The sequence below is a fragment of the Mytilus californianus genome, unplaced genomic scaffold (genome assembly GCF_021869535.1).
Source record: "Mytilus californianus isolate M0D057914Y unplaced genomic scaffold, xbMytCali1.0.p SCAF_6, whole genome shotgun sequence".
In the NCBI taxonomy this organism is placed as follows: domain Eukaryota; kingdom Metazoa; phylum Mollusca; class Bivalvia; order Mytilida; family Mytilidae; genus Mytilus; species Mytilus californianus.
In genome coordinates this window covers 107815662-107836543 of record NW_026262712.1, presented here as the reverse complement: position 1 = coordinate 107836543, position 20882 = coordinate 107815662, and the positions used below count along the sequence as shown (strand labels likewise).

Sequence of the window (20882 nt, the reverse complement as noted above, 5' to 3'; positions counted from 1 at the left end):
TTTGGATTAAAAAAATCTGCTATAGATTTGGGATGGAATGATGCCATATTTACCATAGATTTGAAATCAACCATAGATGGATGTGAGTCCTACATATATTCCTATTTATTCCTGTTAGAAAAAAAATCACCAATCATGTGCAGGAATAATTTTGATGGGTGTCTGAAATATAAAGTCCCATATTTTTTACCCATCACACAGAAAACATGGCTGGAATAGCATTATTTGATTCTGATTGGTCAATTTTTATATTTTTTTCCTCACAGTATCTAATTGTAAATTTTGAAGACTTCGAAATAAAGAAGTCAGAAAAGCAAGACAATCAAGTCAACAATTAACGCTTTTTTATTTTTAGATATGAAGAAAGTGCTGTACTATATGCACAGACCAGGAACTCATTTGAAGAGGTCGCTTTAAAATTTATCAGACTTGACAGAAAGGATGCTTTAAAATCATTTATAATGAAGAAATTATCATCTCTTGGCCCTCAGGTACTACAACAGTGATAATTTACATGACATTATATATTTTGCATGTCTTTTATTGTATAGTATGTGGATTCATTGTTATTTTTTTTAAACCAGTTTTGTGGATTTTGAGGCTATAGGTGAATCACAAACTTAAATCTTGAATGGAGTATATATTTATGCCACCACAGCTAGGTGAAAGAGTCATTAAGGGTTACCCTTGACTGTTCGTTCTTCCGCCCATCCTTCCGTCTGTCTATCCCAAAAGTATTATCACATATTATAAGCAAGCTTGAGCAGGGGCATTTGTGTCCTCAGACACATTCTTCTTTTATTTCTATTAGCTTGTATGCAGACTTTGCCAAAACCATGAAACCAAATATCCACAAAATACTATTTTTTCCTCATTCCACAAAATTTGGTACCTATGAAAATAAATAAATCTACAGTAGTATAAGCAAATTACTTGTTTCTTATCATTTAAAGCCAAAAAAGGGGATAAAATGTAGCTGCATATGAGAAAACATCAAATAAAACACTTTGAAAAGTAAACCCAATATAAAAAGGTGTTTCTAAAAATGTCTTTAAGCATACAATATCTTCTAGGAGTGAAAACACTTAAACTTTCTAGCAAGTGGAAAACAGCTCTGAACTAAAATCAATAGTGACACTAACTAGATTCAAAATCAAGAATAAATACAAAAACTCCATCAATTTGAGACTTCAAACATGCCAAAAATTTATCTCTCAGTACTTGGTCTTACATATATTGGATTAGTAGGACATTTATTATGTGATCTTTACACACTAACTTGCCATCCATTTTATCATGGAAGATGAAATCCACTATTGATGTTGCTGTGATATCTGAGCACAACAATTATAAAGTTATGAGGACTGTGTGGGTTTAGATACCTCTGAAGTCTATAAACCAAATAGGTATCTGTGTAACACTGTTGCTAACTTTTCAGGGCTTATCATTAAGACATAAAAAATCTGCTATAAATAGGTAAAATGAAGAAGAAAAAAAACATGTAGATGTTTAGGTCCCAATACCTGCCTCATGAACCTTTTTTTAGATTGGAAAAAAAATCAGCAGAGTCTGATAAAATACAATTACTTCTATAAATATCTGAAAAACTGATATAATTTTATGTGTACTCTCTTACTCATGTGAAATTGTAAAAGCAGCATGAGAAGTTATATATTATTTTGTATGGCCTTAAAACAAACATTTTCAAACATTCTAAAATAAATCTGATGTTAGGATGTAAATATACATTGATTTTATGTTTTTATACAGGATAAAACACAAATGACCATGTTAGTGACTTGGTTGATTGAAATATTCCTGAATCAACTAGGTGAACTAAAGGAAAAAATGGAAGAACAACCAGACAAATATGAAAAAATTCAAGAGGAGTTCAGACGTTTTCTGAAGGAACCAAAAATAAAGGTACTGTAAATTCAGAAATTATTGCGTGCATTTATTATTGCTATTTTCGAAGAATGGACAATAATGCGAGATTAATTATTGCGATTTCGGAAAAATATGTGTGCATATATATGTATTAGATATGAGAATGCGAATTCTTATTATTGCGATACTCACACAGTCGCATTATTCGCATTAATAAAAACCTCACAATAATTTCTGAATTTACAGTAAACAAATCTTGATGAAAAACTAACTATATTTTTGACTATATTATAAACCCCTTTGCCTTTCTTAACTTGTTGTTCCCAGCTTTACACACTGGATTTAGATGTCAAATCTAAGAGGTGTCTGTTTTGTTCAGCATTCTGTGTATTTTTTTATTGAATCATATTATATTTTCGCCTTTTTCATCATTTTTGTCAATCAAGAAGGAAAACAGTCCTTGAAAAAATGTTTTTTTTTGTCAAAAGAAACAAAATGAAGACTTCACTACCATAAGACCAATAATGCTTGTTGAACTAAACAAATTGTAAGAGCTGATATAAAACACATTGTTTTATTACATTATTTTCAACTTATAAGTTTAAATGTCCCTTTGGTATCTTTCGCCTCTCTCTTTTACAGGAATGTGTGAGTAATAACAGAGGTGTGGTGTATGATCTGATTGCCAGTCATGGAAACGTAGAAGATATGGTTTTCTTTGCTGTTCTTATGCAAGGTAAACAGTCAAGAAAAAGATTAGGGCTGTTCCAGATTTACATTTGCATGGGGGAATGGGGGGCACTCAAATTAATAAATTGTGGGTGGTTGCATTTTCTTTAGAATTTTAAAAGAATTACTGAAAATTTTATATTATGTGTGGAAGTGATCTTAAAAGAGAGCCTCCCATCCCCACCATTTATTTAAATCGTGAACAGCTGTCACTTAGTAATGCCTTATTCACTTGTTTATTTCCTCAGAAGCAGTGAAACAGGAGACAAGGGAATGGTTGGCATTTTTTCTACTTCTTGTCAGACTTGGCAAATTTCTTTTGAAAGGCTTTTATCCAAAATATCTTTAAAACCTCTTAAATTGGTTTAATTGAACAATTTTATGAAAGTCATTCCTGTTAGAAATGTAAATTATGCGGAAATTTGTATTGTAAGCACTTTTCGCCTTCATTTCTTAAAAGATTATTGGAGAAATAATTTTGAAAGTTTGATATTGGCATTGTTTGGAAGTTGGAATAAAATATAAAGTTCAGATATAGATGCTGCAAATCAATTTGTATCAGGTTGTAAAATTAACTTCTGTGGATTGATTATTATTAGTCGTATACCAATTTTCCTGGATTTTGTCGGTTTGAGCAAACACAAATTTCAATTTCAACAAAATACAAATTTTCTTAAGGTTCTTTACAGTATTTGGCAAAACAATGAAATCAAATATCCATGAAAATACAATATTTTCTCAATCCATGAAAATTGGTATCCATGAAAGTAAATGAATCCACAGTATGTTAATCATTGAATAAGTTAGAGACTTATACTGTCAATTTCCTCAAGTTATTTATTGATAACTTAGATTAAACTAGTGGCACTTGACTTGGTTTTGTATATATGAATAAAGGAAGATGTTGGGTATATGTCAGTGAGACAGCAACCCAATGACACAAACAATCCTATAAGTTTCTAGTAAAGTGAGCTAATACATTTTATACTAACAAATCCAATCAGAGCATTACAATAATACATAAAAAAAAGATAAAAGGAAATACCAAAAATATTGGACAGTACAACAGACCACATCAACCAACATCAGACCATACCAACCAACTTCAGATACAATCAACAACACACTGTCTAGATAGCCTGACTAAGTACAGGCTGAACATATGGTGGTGGTTAAAACAGTTTTATGTGAGCAGAGACCTCCCTCTTTACCATCTTTCTTTCGTAGAACCAAATCACAGTAAAAAGCCTAATACAGTTAAGCTACAAACAGAATGACTCCTGTCAGTACTTGAAAAAGGAAATAAAAAAACGCACATAATTAGAAAAACAAGGTAAAAATGTGCTGGCTACTACAGGTATAGCTAGCTAAGGAGACTACAAGTCTTGGTTGGATATTGTCGATAATAAGTATCAACTTAAGATTTTTTTACATAAGAAAAATTGTGTTTTATCATTTTGCAGACTTTGAGAAAGTGATATCCCATTACATCCAATTAGATGATTACAGTGGTGCATTGTCAATATTGAGAAAACAAAGTGACATGGAACTATATTACAAGTTCTCTCCCTTATTAATGCAGTATATACCAAAGGAAACAGTCACAGCATGGATTGCAAAATCTTCAGAGTTAGAACCAATGAAATTAATACCAGCTCTTGTTCAATATGATCATGATAAATATAGGGAACAGGTAGATATGTTCATTTCTCTTAATTCTTAGCAGATTTATACATTTCCCAATTCAACTGTTTGATTAATTTTTAAAGGCAGTGCTTTAATGCCTTTCTAGTTGCCGGGTTAATCCTTCCTTCCGCGATATCCAACTTATCTACGTGGGGGGTCATTAGACTCCAAGTAGATCCGGAAATGTTGAATTCTCTCCTCTTCTTATTGCGATATAAAATGTTTTTTGTTTCATTTCATTTACATTGGGAAATAGAGAAACGATCATTGTGTTTTGTTAGTTTTAAAAACTTTTGATATATTAGTATTTTGCATTATAAGCAGTCAACCGATTGACAAACTAGAATTATTTGAATTCCGTGTGGAAAGAGCTCGGGTTAATTTCGAGTGTTATCTGCAATCTAGATGTTTATAAATCATTTCAGTCGTTGATATAATAATTAAAGGTCGACTGAACATGAATTATATTATACAATTTAAAGCGCATTTCTGTTTATGCACGTGAACCCGTCTAACGTTATTTTCGCAGTTATATAAAGTAGCAAATTATCGTTCCTGAAAAGGTGGCGCCGTGGTAGCGGATCCTGTTCCTCTTCTTCCGGTTTCTGCACTGTGCAACTATTTCAGTTATATTTTTAATTAACGATGCCAAATACTTGTTGTTGTGTACCTGGATGTCATTTAAGAGGAGGACATGCATTTCCAAATGACTTAAAAAGAAGGAAAAGTTGGATCAACGCCATGGCCCATACGCAGATTGGACGAGAACACGATGATATCGTGGAGTCCATCTCAATCAGCTGTTGTTTGCAAGGCACGTTTTACTGAAAAAGACTACGTGCAGGAAACTATTCATGGTAAAACTCTTTTTTCTTTGTGAAATATATAGTTATATATGTAATCGCCATGCGAATAAACCAAAGTCTGTTTACAACCGCAATTATCGTTTTAGAATAAAAGGGGGTGGGTAATTCAAGACGTCATAATTTTTTGGATTACGATTCAATGTGATCTGTTTGAGATTTTTTGGTGATTGCTACAATTATTTCTTACAAGAGGTATATCATACTGTGAATTATTTTAGCAGTAATTATGCTAATGTAGTAATGACAGGAATGCATAAGCTATGCCTCATAGACTTTCTTGAAAAATATCAATGACAATGTTAACAGGAACAAATCAATGACATGCTCTCATCTATATTATAGTTATTTAGGTACAAACAATGTACGTTTGTTGCATACGTCTCTCATTGTTTGTCCTTTGGATTTACATAACATACATTGAATCAGGCAAACATAGTTTTATCCAGATTGTAATGAATAAATCTAGTTAATATTTCGCCAGGTAGTACAAAGTATACATTGCTAATGGAAGTTCATTTAATTATAAAAAAACTAATGTTTTATAACCTTTTTCAGGGCGCAAACCCACCATACAGAGACTTAAGTCTACTGCAATTCCCAGCCTATTTTCCTGGACCAAGCAAGAGACTGAATCGTCCGCAAAAAGAAAAATCAGGGCAGTTTCCTGTGAAAACAAAAGAACTAAACTTGATGAATATTGTAGTAGAAATCTAGAGGAAAGTTTTGATTGTAAAGTTGGTTTTCCTGAAGAAGTCATTCATACTGCAGAAAGGATTTATGACTGTCCACCACCAACTGCCGAGCTAATGTTGAGCGTCACAGATGGAATTACGCAAACACCATCAATGCCTATGTTTTCAGCAGAGAATTTTGAAATGAAGACACGTGACACAGCCATGCATTTTTATACCGGTTTAGAGTTGTATACTAAATTTTTATTTGTTTTGACCACACTTGGTCCAGCAGCACATTGTTTGAGATACATATATTTCAAATTGATAGGGTGTCAGTTGAAAATCAGTTTTTTTATGACTTTGATGAAATTGAGGCATCATACAACCAACTTTGAACTGTCTAGATTCTAGATTGAATCTAGTGTTAAGAATATTGTGTATACATGGATTGTTTTTATGTCTAAACAGTGGTGTGAGGCTAACACTTGGCCATCTAGTGGTTTAGTCAGGTATTTTTCACCATCCAACTTCAAATTAAAGTTTCCTACGACTTGGATTATTATTGACAGCACAGATTATCCCGTGATAAAACCTAGAGCTCAGGCAACCTTTTCATCAAATAAAAACAGAAACACTGAAAATTCTTGAATGTTCGACACCTGGTGATTTAGTCAACTATGTCTCTATGTCACATAGAGCAAATTATTGGACTTGGCAAAACATACAAAATTCTAATAAATCCTATGAATGGAACTGAAACAAAACTTTCATCTGAAATAACATTTAGTTGTTTTATGTTGTGTAATTTTAGAACTTGTATTGTGCCAAAGGATGCATAAATAAAAGTGACGCAATGAATTTTGTTCTGATATATATATATTTACAATTACATGCACATGTAAATTGTAATGCATATAAAAATAAGGAGATGTGGTATGATATTCAGTGAGTTTATCAAACTAAAGTGCATAAGAAATGGGTTTAAGCAGTTACAGGTGTTACTGTCACCGTACTATCTCCAACAATGAGAAAAACTCGTACCATGTAAAAAAATTCAGAGATCTTACAACTAAGTTTTGTTGTCTCAACTTGACTTTGGTGAATTTTTTATATCTGTTGATGTAAATATAAAAAAGAAGATGTGGTATGATTGCCAATGAGACAACTCTCCACACATGCACAAGAGACCAAATGACACAGAAATTAACAGCTATAGGTCACAGTACGGCCTTCAACAATGAGCAAAGCCCATACCGCACAGTCAGCTATAAAAGGCCCAGAAATGACAATGTAAAACAATTCAAACAAGAAAACTAACGGCCTATTTTATGTAAAAAAATTAACAAATATAACAAATATGCAACACATAAACAAACGACAACCACTGAATTACACTTTTGTAGGCTGCTGACTTGGGACAGGCACATACATGTACATGTACATACAGAATGTGGCGGGCTTAAACATGTTAGCGGGATCCCAACCCTCCCCCCCTAACCTGTGACAGTGGTGTAACAGTACAATATAAGAAAGAACTATAAAAATCAGTTGAAAGAGGCTAAACTCATCAGATGGATAAATACAAATACAAGTGGACGTGGTCAGGTAGTTGTACATCCAAACAACAAAAAGACACTAAGTACAAATCTGAGAGTACTCGCAGTTACTGACAGCTAGTTCAAAGCTACTAACAACTGATAAAAAAATCTTGCATCTAAGACTAAATTATCAATCCGTAAGCTCCCTTTAGAATTTTATAAATTTTAGATTTTACATTTCTGAGTTAAGGGGTTTTATTCATTAAAAAAGGGGGGATTTTTCAGTTTTTGGACAACAACTCAAAAATGCTTTAAGCAGTTCACATGAAACTTTGGTGAATTATTTATAGCTATTGATGTAATCTCCCTATTGATTTTCATAAATTTCAAATATGACATTGAGAAGAAATTGAACTTTATTTGTTTATAGTCTGGCAACAGATTTATTAAGTATTGCACAACAGCACAGTGTATTGCACAACAGCAAGAAATCTTTAATTGAATATAAATTCAATTCATATAACCGATTTCAAGTTCATTGACTACATTTATTCAGAAACTATAATATGTCAAATATTTAATTACAATCCAAATTCAGACCTGTATCAAGCTTGAATATTGAGTCCATTTTTGCCCCAGCTGTTCAGGGTAGTACCTCTGCGGGTGTATCCAGCTGCGCTCAGCGAATCAGTTTATTTCTTAATCAGAACTCCTTTTTATACGACCGCAAAAAAAATTTTGTGGTCATATATTGGTATGGCGTTGGCGTCGTCTCTCGAAGACACATTAGTTTTCCCACTCTGACTTTAGTTTAAGTGAATGGATCTCAATGAAATTTTAAAATAAGGTTCAATACCACAAAGGGAAAGTGGGGATTGATTTTGGGGGTTATGGTACCAACAGTTCAGGAATTAGGGGCCAAAAAGGGGCCAAAAATAAGCATTTTTGTAACTTCCAGACATAACTTGTGTGTAAGTGTATGGATCTCTCTGACATTGTACAACAAGGTTCCATATCACAAAGGGAATGCTGGGATTGATTTTTGGGGGTAATTGCCTCCAAATTTTAGGAATTAGGGGCCAAAAAGGGGCAAAAAACAAGCATTTTTCTAGTTTCATGACAATAACTTGTGTGCAAGTCTATGGATCTCTCTGACATTGTATCACAAAGGGAATGCTGGGATTGAATTTGGGGGTAACATTTATTATTTCGGGTTTTTATACGACTGCAAAAAATTTTGCAGTCGTATATTGGTATCACGTTGTCGTCGTCTTCGTCGTCGTCAGTGTCGTCCGAAGACATTTGGTTTCCGGACAATAACTTTAGTAAATGTAAATAGAAATCTATGAAATTTAAACTCAAGGTTTATAACAACAAAAGGAAGATTGGGATTGATTTTGGGGGTTATAGTCCTAACAGTTTAGGAATTAGGGGCCAAAAAGGGGCAAAAAACAAGCATTTTTCTAGTTTCATGGCAATAACTTGTGTGTAAGTGTATGGATCTTTATGAAATTGTACTACAAGGTTCCATATCACAAAGGGAAAGCTGGAATTGAGTTTGGGGGTAATTGCCCAAAAAGTTTAGGAATAAGGGGCCAAAAATAAGCATTTTTCTAGTTTCCAGACAATAACTTGTGCTCAAGTGTATGGATCTCTCTGAAATTGTACTGCAAGGTACCATACCCCAAAGGGAATGCTGGGATTGATTTTAAGGGGTAATTGCCTCCAAATTTTAGGAATTAGGGGCCAAAAAGGGGCAAAAAACAAGCATTTTTCTAGTTTCATGACAATAACTTGTGTGTAAATCTATGGATCTCTCTGACATTGTATCCCATGGTTCCATATCACAAAGGGAATGCTGGGATTGATTTTGGGGGTAATTGCCTCCAAATTTTAGGAATTAGGGGCCAAAAAGGGGCAAAAAACAAGCATTTTTCTAGTTTCATGGCAATAACTTGTGTGTAAGTGTATGGATCTTTATGAAATTGTACTACAAGGTTCCATATCACAAAGGGAAAGCTGGGTTTGAGTTTGGGGGTAATTGCCCTAAATGTTTAGGAATTTGGGACCAAAAAGGGGCCAAAAAACAAGCATTTTTCTAGTTTCCAGACAATAACATGTGTTCAAGTGTATGGATCTTTCTGAAATTGTACTGCAAGGTACCATACCACAAAGGGAAGGCTGGGATTGAGTTTTGGGGTGATGAATCATAAGGGGGTTCAAAAAATTGGGGGGGGATTCTTTTTCCTTTTTTTTCTTTAAAATTTTCCATTTTAAATTGGTTATTTCTGATTTATATATAAAAGCAAATAATAATGATATGGTTTGAATAGGTAAATTAAATTTTTTTAAGTATCTTAGACCACTTTCATTCTGTGTCAGAAACCTATGCTGTGTCAAATATTTAATTACAATCCAAATTCAGTGCTGAATCAAGCTTGAATGTTGTGTTCATACTTGCCCCAACTGTTCAGGGTTTGACCTCTGCGGTCGTATCAAGCTGCACCCCAGCGGAGCATTTTATTTCATTCATAAATTACTTTATGCTTGGAAATATAATTTTGCTTGGAGTTGAAACAGTTGACATGTTGCAATGTACATTTACTCTACATAGTTCTATGGTACCAAATCAAAAGTTTATATAAAGAAAGAAGTCAAAGGTTTCCCATCATAGTTTAGTTACATACATTTTTTTTGTACCTGAGGTCGTTGAATATAGATCATTATATAAATAAGGAGATGTGTTATGATTGCCAATGAAAAAACTAAGGATTTTCTTATCCAAGGAATAGATTACCTTAGCCGTATTTGGCACAACTTTTTGGAATTTTGGGTCCTCAATGCTCTTCATCTTTGTACTTGTTTGGCTTTGTTACTATTTTGATCTGAACGTCACTGATGAGTCTTATGTAGACGAAACACACGTCTGGCGTATTAAATTATAATCCTGGTACATTTGATAACTAATTTGACTATAAACATAGATAAAAAAGGTACAAACTGGACATAATGCACTAGTTCATAAACAAGTGAGAACAATCGCCTTCATATAGTGCTCAGAATATGACATTCATAAAACTTATTCAATATCATTAGAGAACTCTAAATCTTAAATACTGAAAGCCACCTCTGATAAGTACACTGTACTATGCAAGATAATGATATAACGACTTAAAATACACACAACCTGTAATTAACTGCCTTTACAGCGCTTTCGTGCTTTGATTTGTAATCAAAGTGTGGTTTATTTGATCTCATTTCTCCATTGGTCAAAATTTGAATATGACATCACGTTTTCTTGCTCTCTGCTAAATTTCCATTTGTGACGTCATGGAAAAAGGTTACAATGCCTGATGATATCACATAGAAAGATAAAGTTTATCTGTATATCGTCTATAAATCATTGGAGAAACAAATTCTTGACAGTTAAATTTTATCAACAAGCCTCTCATTTTAAATTTGAAAATATAACTGTCTCAAGTATAGAAATTTTGTATCCCACTTGATCCAGTGGCAGAATCTATATATTTGCCACAACACAAATTAAAAATTTTCATTATTTTACCGGGTAGTTTACAATATTATATAAAAAGATGATGGGTCCTTTTTGCTGGTGAAAATTGAAATTGAATTTTACCTTAGATGATCATCTTTCAACTTAATTATATCGAACCATAAGACAAAAAAATATAAAAAACAATTGTTTTGTTGATTATGATTTTTAACAAATTTTAAAGGCAATGCAGACCAGCTGTAAGTTTAAATAAAGTTATACAAAGACTATTTGATCAAATCTTAATATTATTAGCTCATGTTAATTTTTATTATTTAAATTTTGATAGACATCATTTTAAAGTGTGAATTTCATGTAATATTACAGGGTAATGAAGCAATAACATACCTAGAGTTCTGTGTAGAAAGTCTGACTAACAAAGAGATGGCCATACATAACTATCTTCTATCTCTATATGCTATCCTTCGACCAGACCGACTCATCCAGTATCTGGACATACAAGGAACAGTAAGTATTGGTTCTCTCATTTTTTAATATAGAAATTCATTGTGGAAAAAACAAAATAGAAATTATTTGGAAAAGATAATGCTTAAATACAACGAAACCTGTACCAAACTGTAACTGGAAACGTATCATTATACTAAACTCTTGAAAATCACACTACAAACCAGTAAAAGTCTGAAATGGCCTATATCTGTACTCGACTGTACTGATTTTTACTCGACCAGTCTGAATTGGTCTGAATTTTACTCGACATTACTCGACCCCAGTCTTAACCATACTCGACTGTACTGATTTGTACTTAAACCCTTATCTTTGCCATTGAAAATAGTCTGAACTATTACTCGACCAGTCTGAAACAGTCTTAACCCATTCTCAACCTGTACTCGACCTATTTTTTTCAGTCTTAACCATACTCGACCAAAGGTCTGAACAATACTCGACCAGTCTGAACCAAATAACCTGTACTTTTTCTAAATTTTAACTGTTAAAATAAATTTCTTTTTTACTGACATGACAACAGCCACAATAAAATAAAGATATATTATAAAAACAGATTTTTACATTCTTACATGATTCTCAGATTTATCGAATAGAGATAGTTAAATTAAATTATATTATATAGTTAAATCAAATTATCTTATATAATAATTTAATTATATCAATTTTAAAGTTTTAGAGTTTTGTTAAAAAAGGATTTCTTTTACCTAAAAACCACACCTATACTGAGGGTAATTAAACCTTATTAAGGTGCTTCTTGTTTGGCATGTACTTTTTTTTTAAATTAATTTTCCTAAATTCCTAAATAAAGACTACATAGGTTTCATGATTACATACAAAAAATGTACAATAGTTATATAATTATCTTTTTAATGAGGTAACAACAGCCAACAAAATCACTGAAATTGTTTAACCTTATTTTAGAAATATATCTATTATTATAATTTGGGATATATTATATACAATATATATCAAAAAGGGATAAAAATTAAAGAAATTAATAAAATTGTTCTTTTGATTAGTGGTGAAGTATAAAGTAGTACCTCCTGCTTGAGGCAAACTCATGAAAAAGATCACACCTGGTCAGAGAGTATTAAATTCTAAATAACATTCAAAATTGCAACATCCTGTGAAACTTAAATCGCAAGGCCTTTTGAATTCACTAGATAAATAATACACAAGTTTAAGAAAAATAAGGCTTTCTTTTTACCTGTAAAACACACATGTACTAAGGTAATTAAACCTTATTAAAGTGCTTCTTGTATGCCTTGTCTTTAATTTTGACAAAAATTATTTAAATTTAATTGAAATAAATTTTTACTGTAACTTTGGAACACATTTCCTTTTTTGAAAGTTTATCACAGGATTACTATGGAAGTTCTATTATCATGATAATATTAAATTCTTGGTTTAATAAAACAAAGGTGTCATTTTTTTAATTTATTAAGTTGCTTTATATGCTATTTTACATATATTTTAATAAAAAAAATGTTCACTGCATTATTATTTTAACTCGACTGACACCATAAATCTATACGAGGTTTAAATTAATGGTGAAAATTGTCCAGTAACCATAAAATATATCTGAAACATTCAAAAAATTTTGAATAACATTGAAAATATTACTAACAATTCAGTTTTGAGATTATTTGATTAGCTTGTTTTATTTTTATTTTAAAGGTGATATATATGTATGTAAACAAGTGTTGATGAATATGGTGATGAAGTTATATTATGTTTATTGTGAAATTTTGGTTTCAATGCTATATTGAATACATTTTTAATTTCAAATTGTTGTTCAAATTTCTAGCCAGGGGAAATAGCTGTTGTTAAAAACCGTTCCTAAATTGATGAAATACAATAGATAGATACAAAAAATAGGTCTAGGTTGGTTAAGACTTGGTCGAGTATGGTTCAGACTAGGTCGAGTATGGTTCAGACTAGGTCGAGCATGGTTCAGACGCATATAAAATGGTTAAGTACTGGTCGAGTAAGGGTAGAGTACAAGTTCAGACTGTTAAGTATGGTTCAGACTACAGTCGAGTATTATCAAGTAAATTTCAGACCAATTCAGACTGGTCGAGTAAAAATCAGTACAGTCGAGTACAGATATAGGCCATTTCAGACTTTTACTGGTTTGTAGTGTCATGATATACTACAAATACTTCTAATAGAATAAACTGTGCAAACCTCACTGGTCCAATTTTTGTCGAGCCTGCGACTTTTGTCGCAGAAAGCTCGACATAGGGATAGTGATCCGGCGGCGGCGGCGGCGTTAGCTAACTTCTTAAAAGCTTTATATTTTAGAAGGTGGAAGATCTGGATGCTTCATACTTTGTATATGGATGCCTCATGTTACGAAGTTTCCGTCAGTCACATGTCCAATGTCCTTGACCTCATTTTCATGGTTCGGTGACTACTTGAAAAAAAAGTTAAGATTTTTTGTAATGTTAGATTCTCTCTTATTATAAGTAACAGGATAACTATATTTGGTATGTGCGTACCTTGCAAGGTCCTCATGCCCATCAGACAGTTTTCACTTGACCTCGACCTCATTTCATGGATCAGTGAACAAGGTTAAGTTTTGGTGGTCAAGTCCATATCTCAGATACTATAAGCAATAGGTCTAGTATATTCGGTGTATGGAAGGACTGTAAGGTGTACATGTCCAACTGGCAGGTGTCATCTGACCTTGACCTCATTTTCATGGTTCAGTGGTTATAGTTAGGTTTTTGTGTTTTAGTCTGTTTTTCTTATACAGTATGCCATAGGTCTACTATATTTGGTGTATGGAATGATTGTAAGGTGTACAAGTCTAGCGGGCAGGTGTCATCTGACCTTGACCTCATTTTCATGGTTCAGTGGTCAAAGTTAAGTTTTTGAGTTTTGGTCTTTTTTTCTAATACTATATGCAATAGTTCAACTATATGTGGTATGTGCGTACCTTGCAAGGTCCTGATGCCCGTCACACAGTTTTCACTTGACCTCGACCTCATTTCATGGATCAATGAACAAGGTTAAGTTTTGGTGGTCAAGTCCATATCTCAGATACTATAAGCAATAGGTCTAGTATATTCGGTGTATGGAAGGACTGTAAGGTGTACATGTCCAACTGGCAGGTGTCATCTGACCTTGACCTCATTTTCATGGTTCAGTGGTTATAGTTAAGTTTTTGTGTTTTAGTCTGTTTTTCTTATACAGTATGCCATAGGTCTACTATATTTGGTGTATGGAATGATTGTAAGGTGTACATGTCTAGCGGACAGGTGTCATCTGACCTTGACCTCATTTTCATGGTTCAGTGGTCAAAGTTAAGTTTTTGAGTTTTGGTCTTTTTTTCTAATACTATATGCAATAGTTCAACTATATGTGGTATGTGCGTACCTTGCAAGGTCCTGATGCCCGTCACACAGTTTTAACTTGACCTCGACCTCATTTCATGGATCAATGAACAAGGTTAAGTTTTGGTGGTCAAGTCCATATCTCAGATACTATAAGCAATAGGTCTAGTATATTCGGTGTATGGAAGGACTGTAAGGTGTACATGTCCAACTGGCAGGTGTCATCTGACCTTGACCTCATTTTCATGGTTCAGTGGTTATTGTTAAGTTTTTGTGTTTTGGTCTGTTTTTCTTATACAGTATGCCATAGGTCTACTATATTTGGTGTATGGAATGATTGTAAGGTGTACATGTCTAGCGGGTAGGTGTCTTCTGACCTTGACCTCATTTTCATGGTTCAGTGGTCAAAGTTAAGTTTTTGAGTTTTGGTTTTTTTTTCTAATACTATATGCAATAGGTCATCTATATTTGGTGTATGGAAATATTTTATTATGTACCTGTCAGTCTTGCAGGTTTTATTTGACCTTGACCTCATTTTCACGGTTCATTGCTCAGTGTTAAGTTTTTGTGTTTTGGTCTGTTTTTCTAATACTATAAGCAATAGGTCAACTATATTTGTTGTATGGAAGGATTGCAAGCTGTAGTACATGTCTGCCTGGCATTGTTCATCTGACCTTGACCTCATTTTCTTGGTTCATTGGTCAATGTTTAGTTTTCTTGGTTAAGTCTGTATCTTAGAAACTATAAACAATAGGTCAACTATATTTAGTGTATTGAATGATTGTAAGGTGTACATGTATTTCTTGTTTGGTTTATATGACCTTGACCTCATTTTCTTGGATCATGTTAAGTGTATGTGATAGTTGTAGTAAAGCTTTATATTTAGGACTATCAACATAATATCAATGATTAGTAAAGAAGGCGAGACATTTCAGCGTGTGCACTCTTGTTTAAAAATTTGACAGTTTGCAAAAAGTCATGTTGTCTAACTGCTTGATCATGAAATTAATTCATACCATTAATTTGAATAACTAGTTTTGGAGTTATGTGAAGTCACAGGGACAAAATAATGCATTCATTTTGGCACATACTTTAACTATAATCTGTATATATAATGACTGTAAGGTATACATGTCTGTTTGACAGAGTTCATCTGACCTTGATCTAATCTTCATGATTATGTTTTCATGATTTAATAGTATAAAAATAAGGAGATGAGGTATGATTGCCAATGAGACAACTATCCACCAAAGTTCAAATAAAGTGGATGTAAGCATGCAAGGTTTAACATGTTTGTGAGCGCTCAACCCTCCCCCTAACCTGGGACAGTGGTGTAACAGCACAACATAAGAACAAACTAAAATTAGGTCTGTTTCTCAGATACTATAAATAAAAGGTCAACAATATTTGGTTTGTTGAATGATTGTAAGATGTAAATGTCTTTCTGACAGAGTCTCTCATCCTGACTTCATTTTTATTGTTCACCAGGCAGCATTATGTCTTCATGATTAGTTCTATTCCTCATATACTATAAGGAGGTCAACTATATTTAATGGATAGAATGATTATCAGTTGTAGATGTCATTGTTATGGATTATCTGGCCTTGACCTCATTTTCATGGTTCATTTGTCAGTGTTAATTTTTATTAGTTAGGTCTGAGTTTGTGCACTCTTGTTTGATTTTATTTGACTAAATTTCAGATGATATGCTTAATAAAATAAAAAGTAGGTATGGGCCAAATGTACCTCTTCCAATAATACATAAAACATTATGGCGCAACAAAATAGAGAAATTGACTTTGTATTTCTTTCTTCCATCTTTAAATCATTTATCTATCATGTGATTTTTTGTTTTTTTCTAGGATTCAGATGAAGTCTGTTATGATTTGAAATATGCATTAAGATTGTGTATGGAACATGATCGTAAGAAGGCCTGTGTACATATTTATTCTTTAATGGGACTGTATGAAGAAGCTGTAGATTTAGCATTAGACGTGAGTGTACTTTGATTAGAATTACAGTCTGATTGTTATATAGAACATAACAACATACAATACATAAAACAGGAATTATAATCTGTCAATCTTTTATAAAAGGATAATAGGTCATACTGAACTTAACCTGACAGAAAATTATAATTTTATTGAAAGCAGTTATTTTACAGTAGAACTAAGGACAATGAAATATATGAAAAGCATTTTTTTTTTCATTTAGGTTGATGTAGAGTTAGCTAAGCAACAAGCTGAAAAACCTGAAGATACTGACGATGAGTTAAAAAAGAAACTTTGGCTTAGAATTGGTAAGTTAGATAAGCAAAGATAATTCAAAGAGAAAGGGGTTCTAAAGAACCTGTATCCCTTCGCCTAACTTCAATCTTACTATCTACTGGAATTATACATAGTATACCAATTACAAAAACAACATGTTACTGGTGGCTACTGGTTTTTAGGAATCTAATTTGCATGATTAATGGGTATTTCACATAGATTTTTATCTTCATTTTATTTTAATTTTTGAACATGATTTTTTAGCAAACTTTCATAAATTTTCTGTCTAGAGCTTACTTGAAAGAGGTTTGGAATTTTTTTATATTGATTCTGAAAAGTTTTAAGAAATGACAGTAAATGTTGAATTGCTTCCTTTTGTCCTCATTTGTAAAATTATTTTGTTACATTATTTTTGCAGCCAGACATGTTGTAGAAAAAGAAAAAGATGTAAAAAGAGCCATGGAATTTCTCCATGAGTGTGATTTACTTAAAATTGAAGATATCCTACCATTTTTTCCTGATTTTGTTACCATTGACCATTTTAAGGTATTTAAAATTATATATTATACCACCATTCGTGAACTATGCATTTAAGCAATTTTATGTAGTTACTTTTATACTTCTTCAAAAAAAAATCTGTTTATATTTTATCTACTTCTGGAGAATCAGGTAAAGAGTTTAAAGTTAAACTTGATATTGACTTCCTTGCAACACTGTTACTTGATCATGTTGATGTCTATGTACCAAGCTTTATTATCTACTTAGAAGTAAATACATGTAAATTGTATGTGTAATACAATCAATGGCAATCGTGCTGTATCAGCCATCCATAATGATATCGATAGCAGTTACGGTTGCAAAGGCTTTATCACACCCTTAATCTGTATGACGTCACATCATCGATATCAATCACCATTGCAAAGGCTTTATCAAACACCTTATCTGTATGACGTCACGTCACATAAAAAAAATCTAGAATCAACTCTACTTGAAATATATAATAAAATGTATATGATATGGCCTTTTCAATATCACACACCTTATCAACCCTCAACCTAATAATCCCTCGAGCAGAGCTCTTAGGATTATATTGGTGTCTCAGGTTGATACAGGTGTGATATTGAAAAAGCCATATGATATTCTCTATATATATCACTCTATATATCACACTGTTAGGGACTATTTAACACAAGACATTTAGAAAAAAAATGAAACCTAGAGAACCACTAAACCAGATGAAATCAAGTATGGCAGTAAGAATAATTCTTGATAGATACTGAGTTATTTTATTTGTTGCACAACCACATTTGACTGATAATGTTTACAATATCCTTTCCCTTGACCCTATATATTTAGATAAACTAAGGAAAATTTATCAAATGTGACAATCTGTGCCCAAATAAAAACTGACTGCAACGATATAGCTTATAGTGCTGAAAGTGGGGTTAAACACCAACCATCAATCAATCATCAAATGTGACAGGAAGGAGCGCCATTTTGGAACTACCAAGTCTTGATATTTTGGTTTATAAAATCAGAATTAAACACAAGAACTTAATATAGTGTTCACCATAGAAAAGTATTGTCTGATGATGAAAGCTTGTTATAATACAAAAAGTGTCTGCCAATAGACCATTGCACATTTTTGTAATTAAAAACCTTATTAGTAATGTTGTCAGATTCTTTTATCTGTAAAGAATATGCAAACTTTTTACAGATATCTATGTAATTCTGCTTTTACTACAAACATTTACATATTGCTTTCCATTCAAAAGTCGTTATTTTATAAATTTACTCATTGAATGTTCCACTGTATCAAATTTTATGCCACAATTTCACTGGATATAAATCTGATTTCTTTTTTGGTTGTTCCAGGACACAGATCAAAGTTCCAAAAGTAAACAGAAAATGTTTAGAATCAAATTACCTTGACCTCATACTTTATATAGGTGAAGAACAAAAATGGGCTTTGGAAAGTCTACACTAAAATAGATCAAATGTATGACTTAATATGGCCTTACTATGACATAAAACACTGGAGATGAATCTGATTTCTTATTTGGTCATTCCAGGATGCCATCATTACATCATTGCAAGAATACAACAGTCATATAGAAACATTAAAAGAAGAGATGGATGAAGCTACAGGAAGTGCAGAAGAAATCCGTAAAGAAATACAAAGTTTTAGAAATAAGTATGTTTAATGTTTTTTTAGTCCAGTTTTAATAACAGTTAAATGTATGATTAATTTTTTTTAATCAAATTACTAAAATTACACACCTCTGTAGGTGAAGCCTGTCTGCCTTAATTAAATATCAATTATTCTATGTGATTTGAATGTTATGAATGATCAAGATGAACAGTAGCCATATATCCTGAAATATTGAAACTATTATAAAAAAAGGTTATTTCATTTTACATTAAATTTTTTTTTGCCACAGCTATGATAAACGTCTTCACAGATTTGTACTATATCTTCTAAGTCTACAACCAAAGATGAGTAATGAGCATCAAAAAAAAGAAGCAAAAAATTTCCAAATGAGTGTATTTTGCAATATATTTATCAACTCTTTAAAATTATCCGAACCACCAAACAACATGCCTGTCAGTAAAGTAAATAAAAATAATGTAAATTCATATGTTTTTAAGACATCAAAATGATAATAAGTAAAATTTTATCAGTTTTCATTGACTCAAAGGTTTTCCTGTTGGTGTAGATGAGAATAAAATTGAGATATATTTTATATACAATGAAAATACACAACAAAAGTTGCTTGGGTTAAAAAATAGTGATACTGTAAATTCAGAAATTATTGGGAGATTTTTATTAATGCATATAATGGGACTTGGTGGCTATCGCAATAATATAAACTCTCATTCTGATATCTGATACATATATCTGTATGCAGATTTTCCAGAAATTGCAATAATTAATCTCCCATTTTTGTCTATTCTTCGAAAATCGCAATAATAAATGCACACAATAATCTCTGAATTTACAGTAAATGAAATGCATTTTATTGTCTGAATTATTACAACACCTCTTCTGTGTTCAAGGATCGCTTGGTATTTTTGCTTGGCATAAATTGGAAATAAAATTCACTGTTATATATATTTATTGCTCATCAAAAGAATTTAATATTTTAAAAGTTTTAGGTATTGCCATGCAAATTAATATGTTAAAGGTTCATGATCTGACCTGAACATTATGAACACTAAAAAACTAATTTAAAGAGTTACATTGCCTTGTTCCAATGCTTGGTACAACACTATAGTAAATTCCAATAATAGAAAAAAAAAGGATATGGGGTATCCATCCACGACACAAAATCAGTACATGCATAGCAAAAAATGCAAAAGCAAAGGAACAGTGCTTTTATTGCTGTTCTACATCTTAAAGTCACAGTGAGGCCTAAGTTGAATTTGGTATCTATTTTAATATTACATATATATATATATATATACAGTTAAGTTAATGGGGAAATTTTATATCTTTTATATTTCAGATATTCAACAGTGAAGGCGAATGATAAATGTGCAGCTTGTAATTATCCATTGATGACCCGAGGGTTCTACTTATTTCCATGCCAACATAAATTCCATTCAGACTGTTTGATAGAAGAAGTAGGTTATTTATTTAGTTTGTACATTTAAAGAGCAGTCTGCACTATATAAATGGAGATGAAAATTAAGTTGGGCTGAAATTAAAACATCTGTCATTATTGAGCAAAATATTAGGATGAGAGCTAAAGTGAATATGATGGGGGAATAAAAAAGAATAAAACTCCCAATCAAAAGACAATTTGATTGAATGATTTTAAAAGATATGTAATTCAAATTTTACAAGTATGGCATGGTAACTAGTTTAAGATATTCAGG

The 20882-nt window shown here is 32.2% G+C and overlaps 2 protein-coding genes across 2 annotated transcripts in view; both read left to right on the top strand.

Annotated features, from left to right (window-relative positions):
* Positions 1–20882, top strand: part of LOC127704256 (vacuolar protein sorting-associated protein 18 homolog) — a 53532-nt gene that overhangs the window by 25455 nt on the left and 7195 nt on the right. Inside the window, exons 16-25 of the mRNA XM_052208221.1 lie at positions 356–491; positions 1771–1923; positions 2530–2623; positions 4080–4309; positions 11261–11401; positions 16599–16730; positions 16951–17035; positions 17422–17549; positions 19076–19197; positions 20510–20627. Coding sequence (XP_052064181.1) covers positions 356–491; positions 1771–1923; positions 2530–2623; positions 4080–4309; positions 11261–11401; positions 16599–16730; positions 16951–17035; positions 17422–17549; positions 19076–19197; positions 20510–20627 — 1339 coding nt within the window. The remainder of the gene's footprint in view (positions 1–355; positions 492–1770; positions 1924–2529; positions 2624–4079; positions 4310–11260; positions 11402–16598; positions 16731–16950; positions 17036–17421; positions 17550–19075; positions 19198–20509; positions 20628–20882) is intronic.
* Positions 4567–6700, top strand: LOC127704301 (uncharacterized). The gene is made up of 2 exons (XM_052208310.1): positions 4567–5159; positions 5724–6700. Exons 1-2 carry the CDS (start codon positions 5075–5077, stop codon positions 6251–6253), a joined length of 615 nt encoding a protein of 204 aa, XP_052064270.1. The 5' UTR covers positions 4567–5074; the 3' UTR covers positions 6254–6700.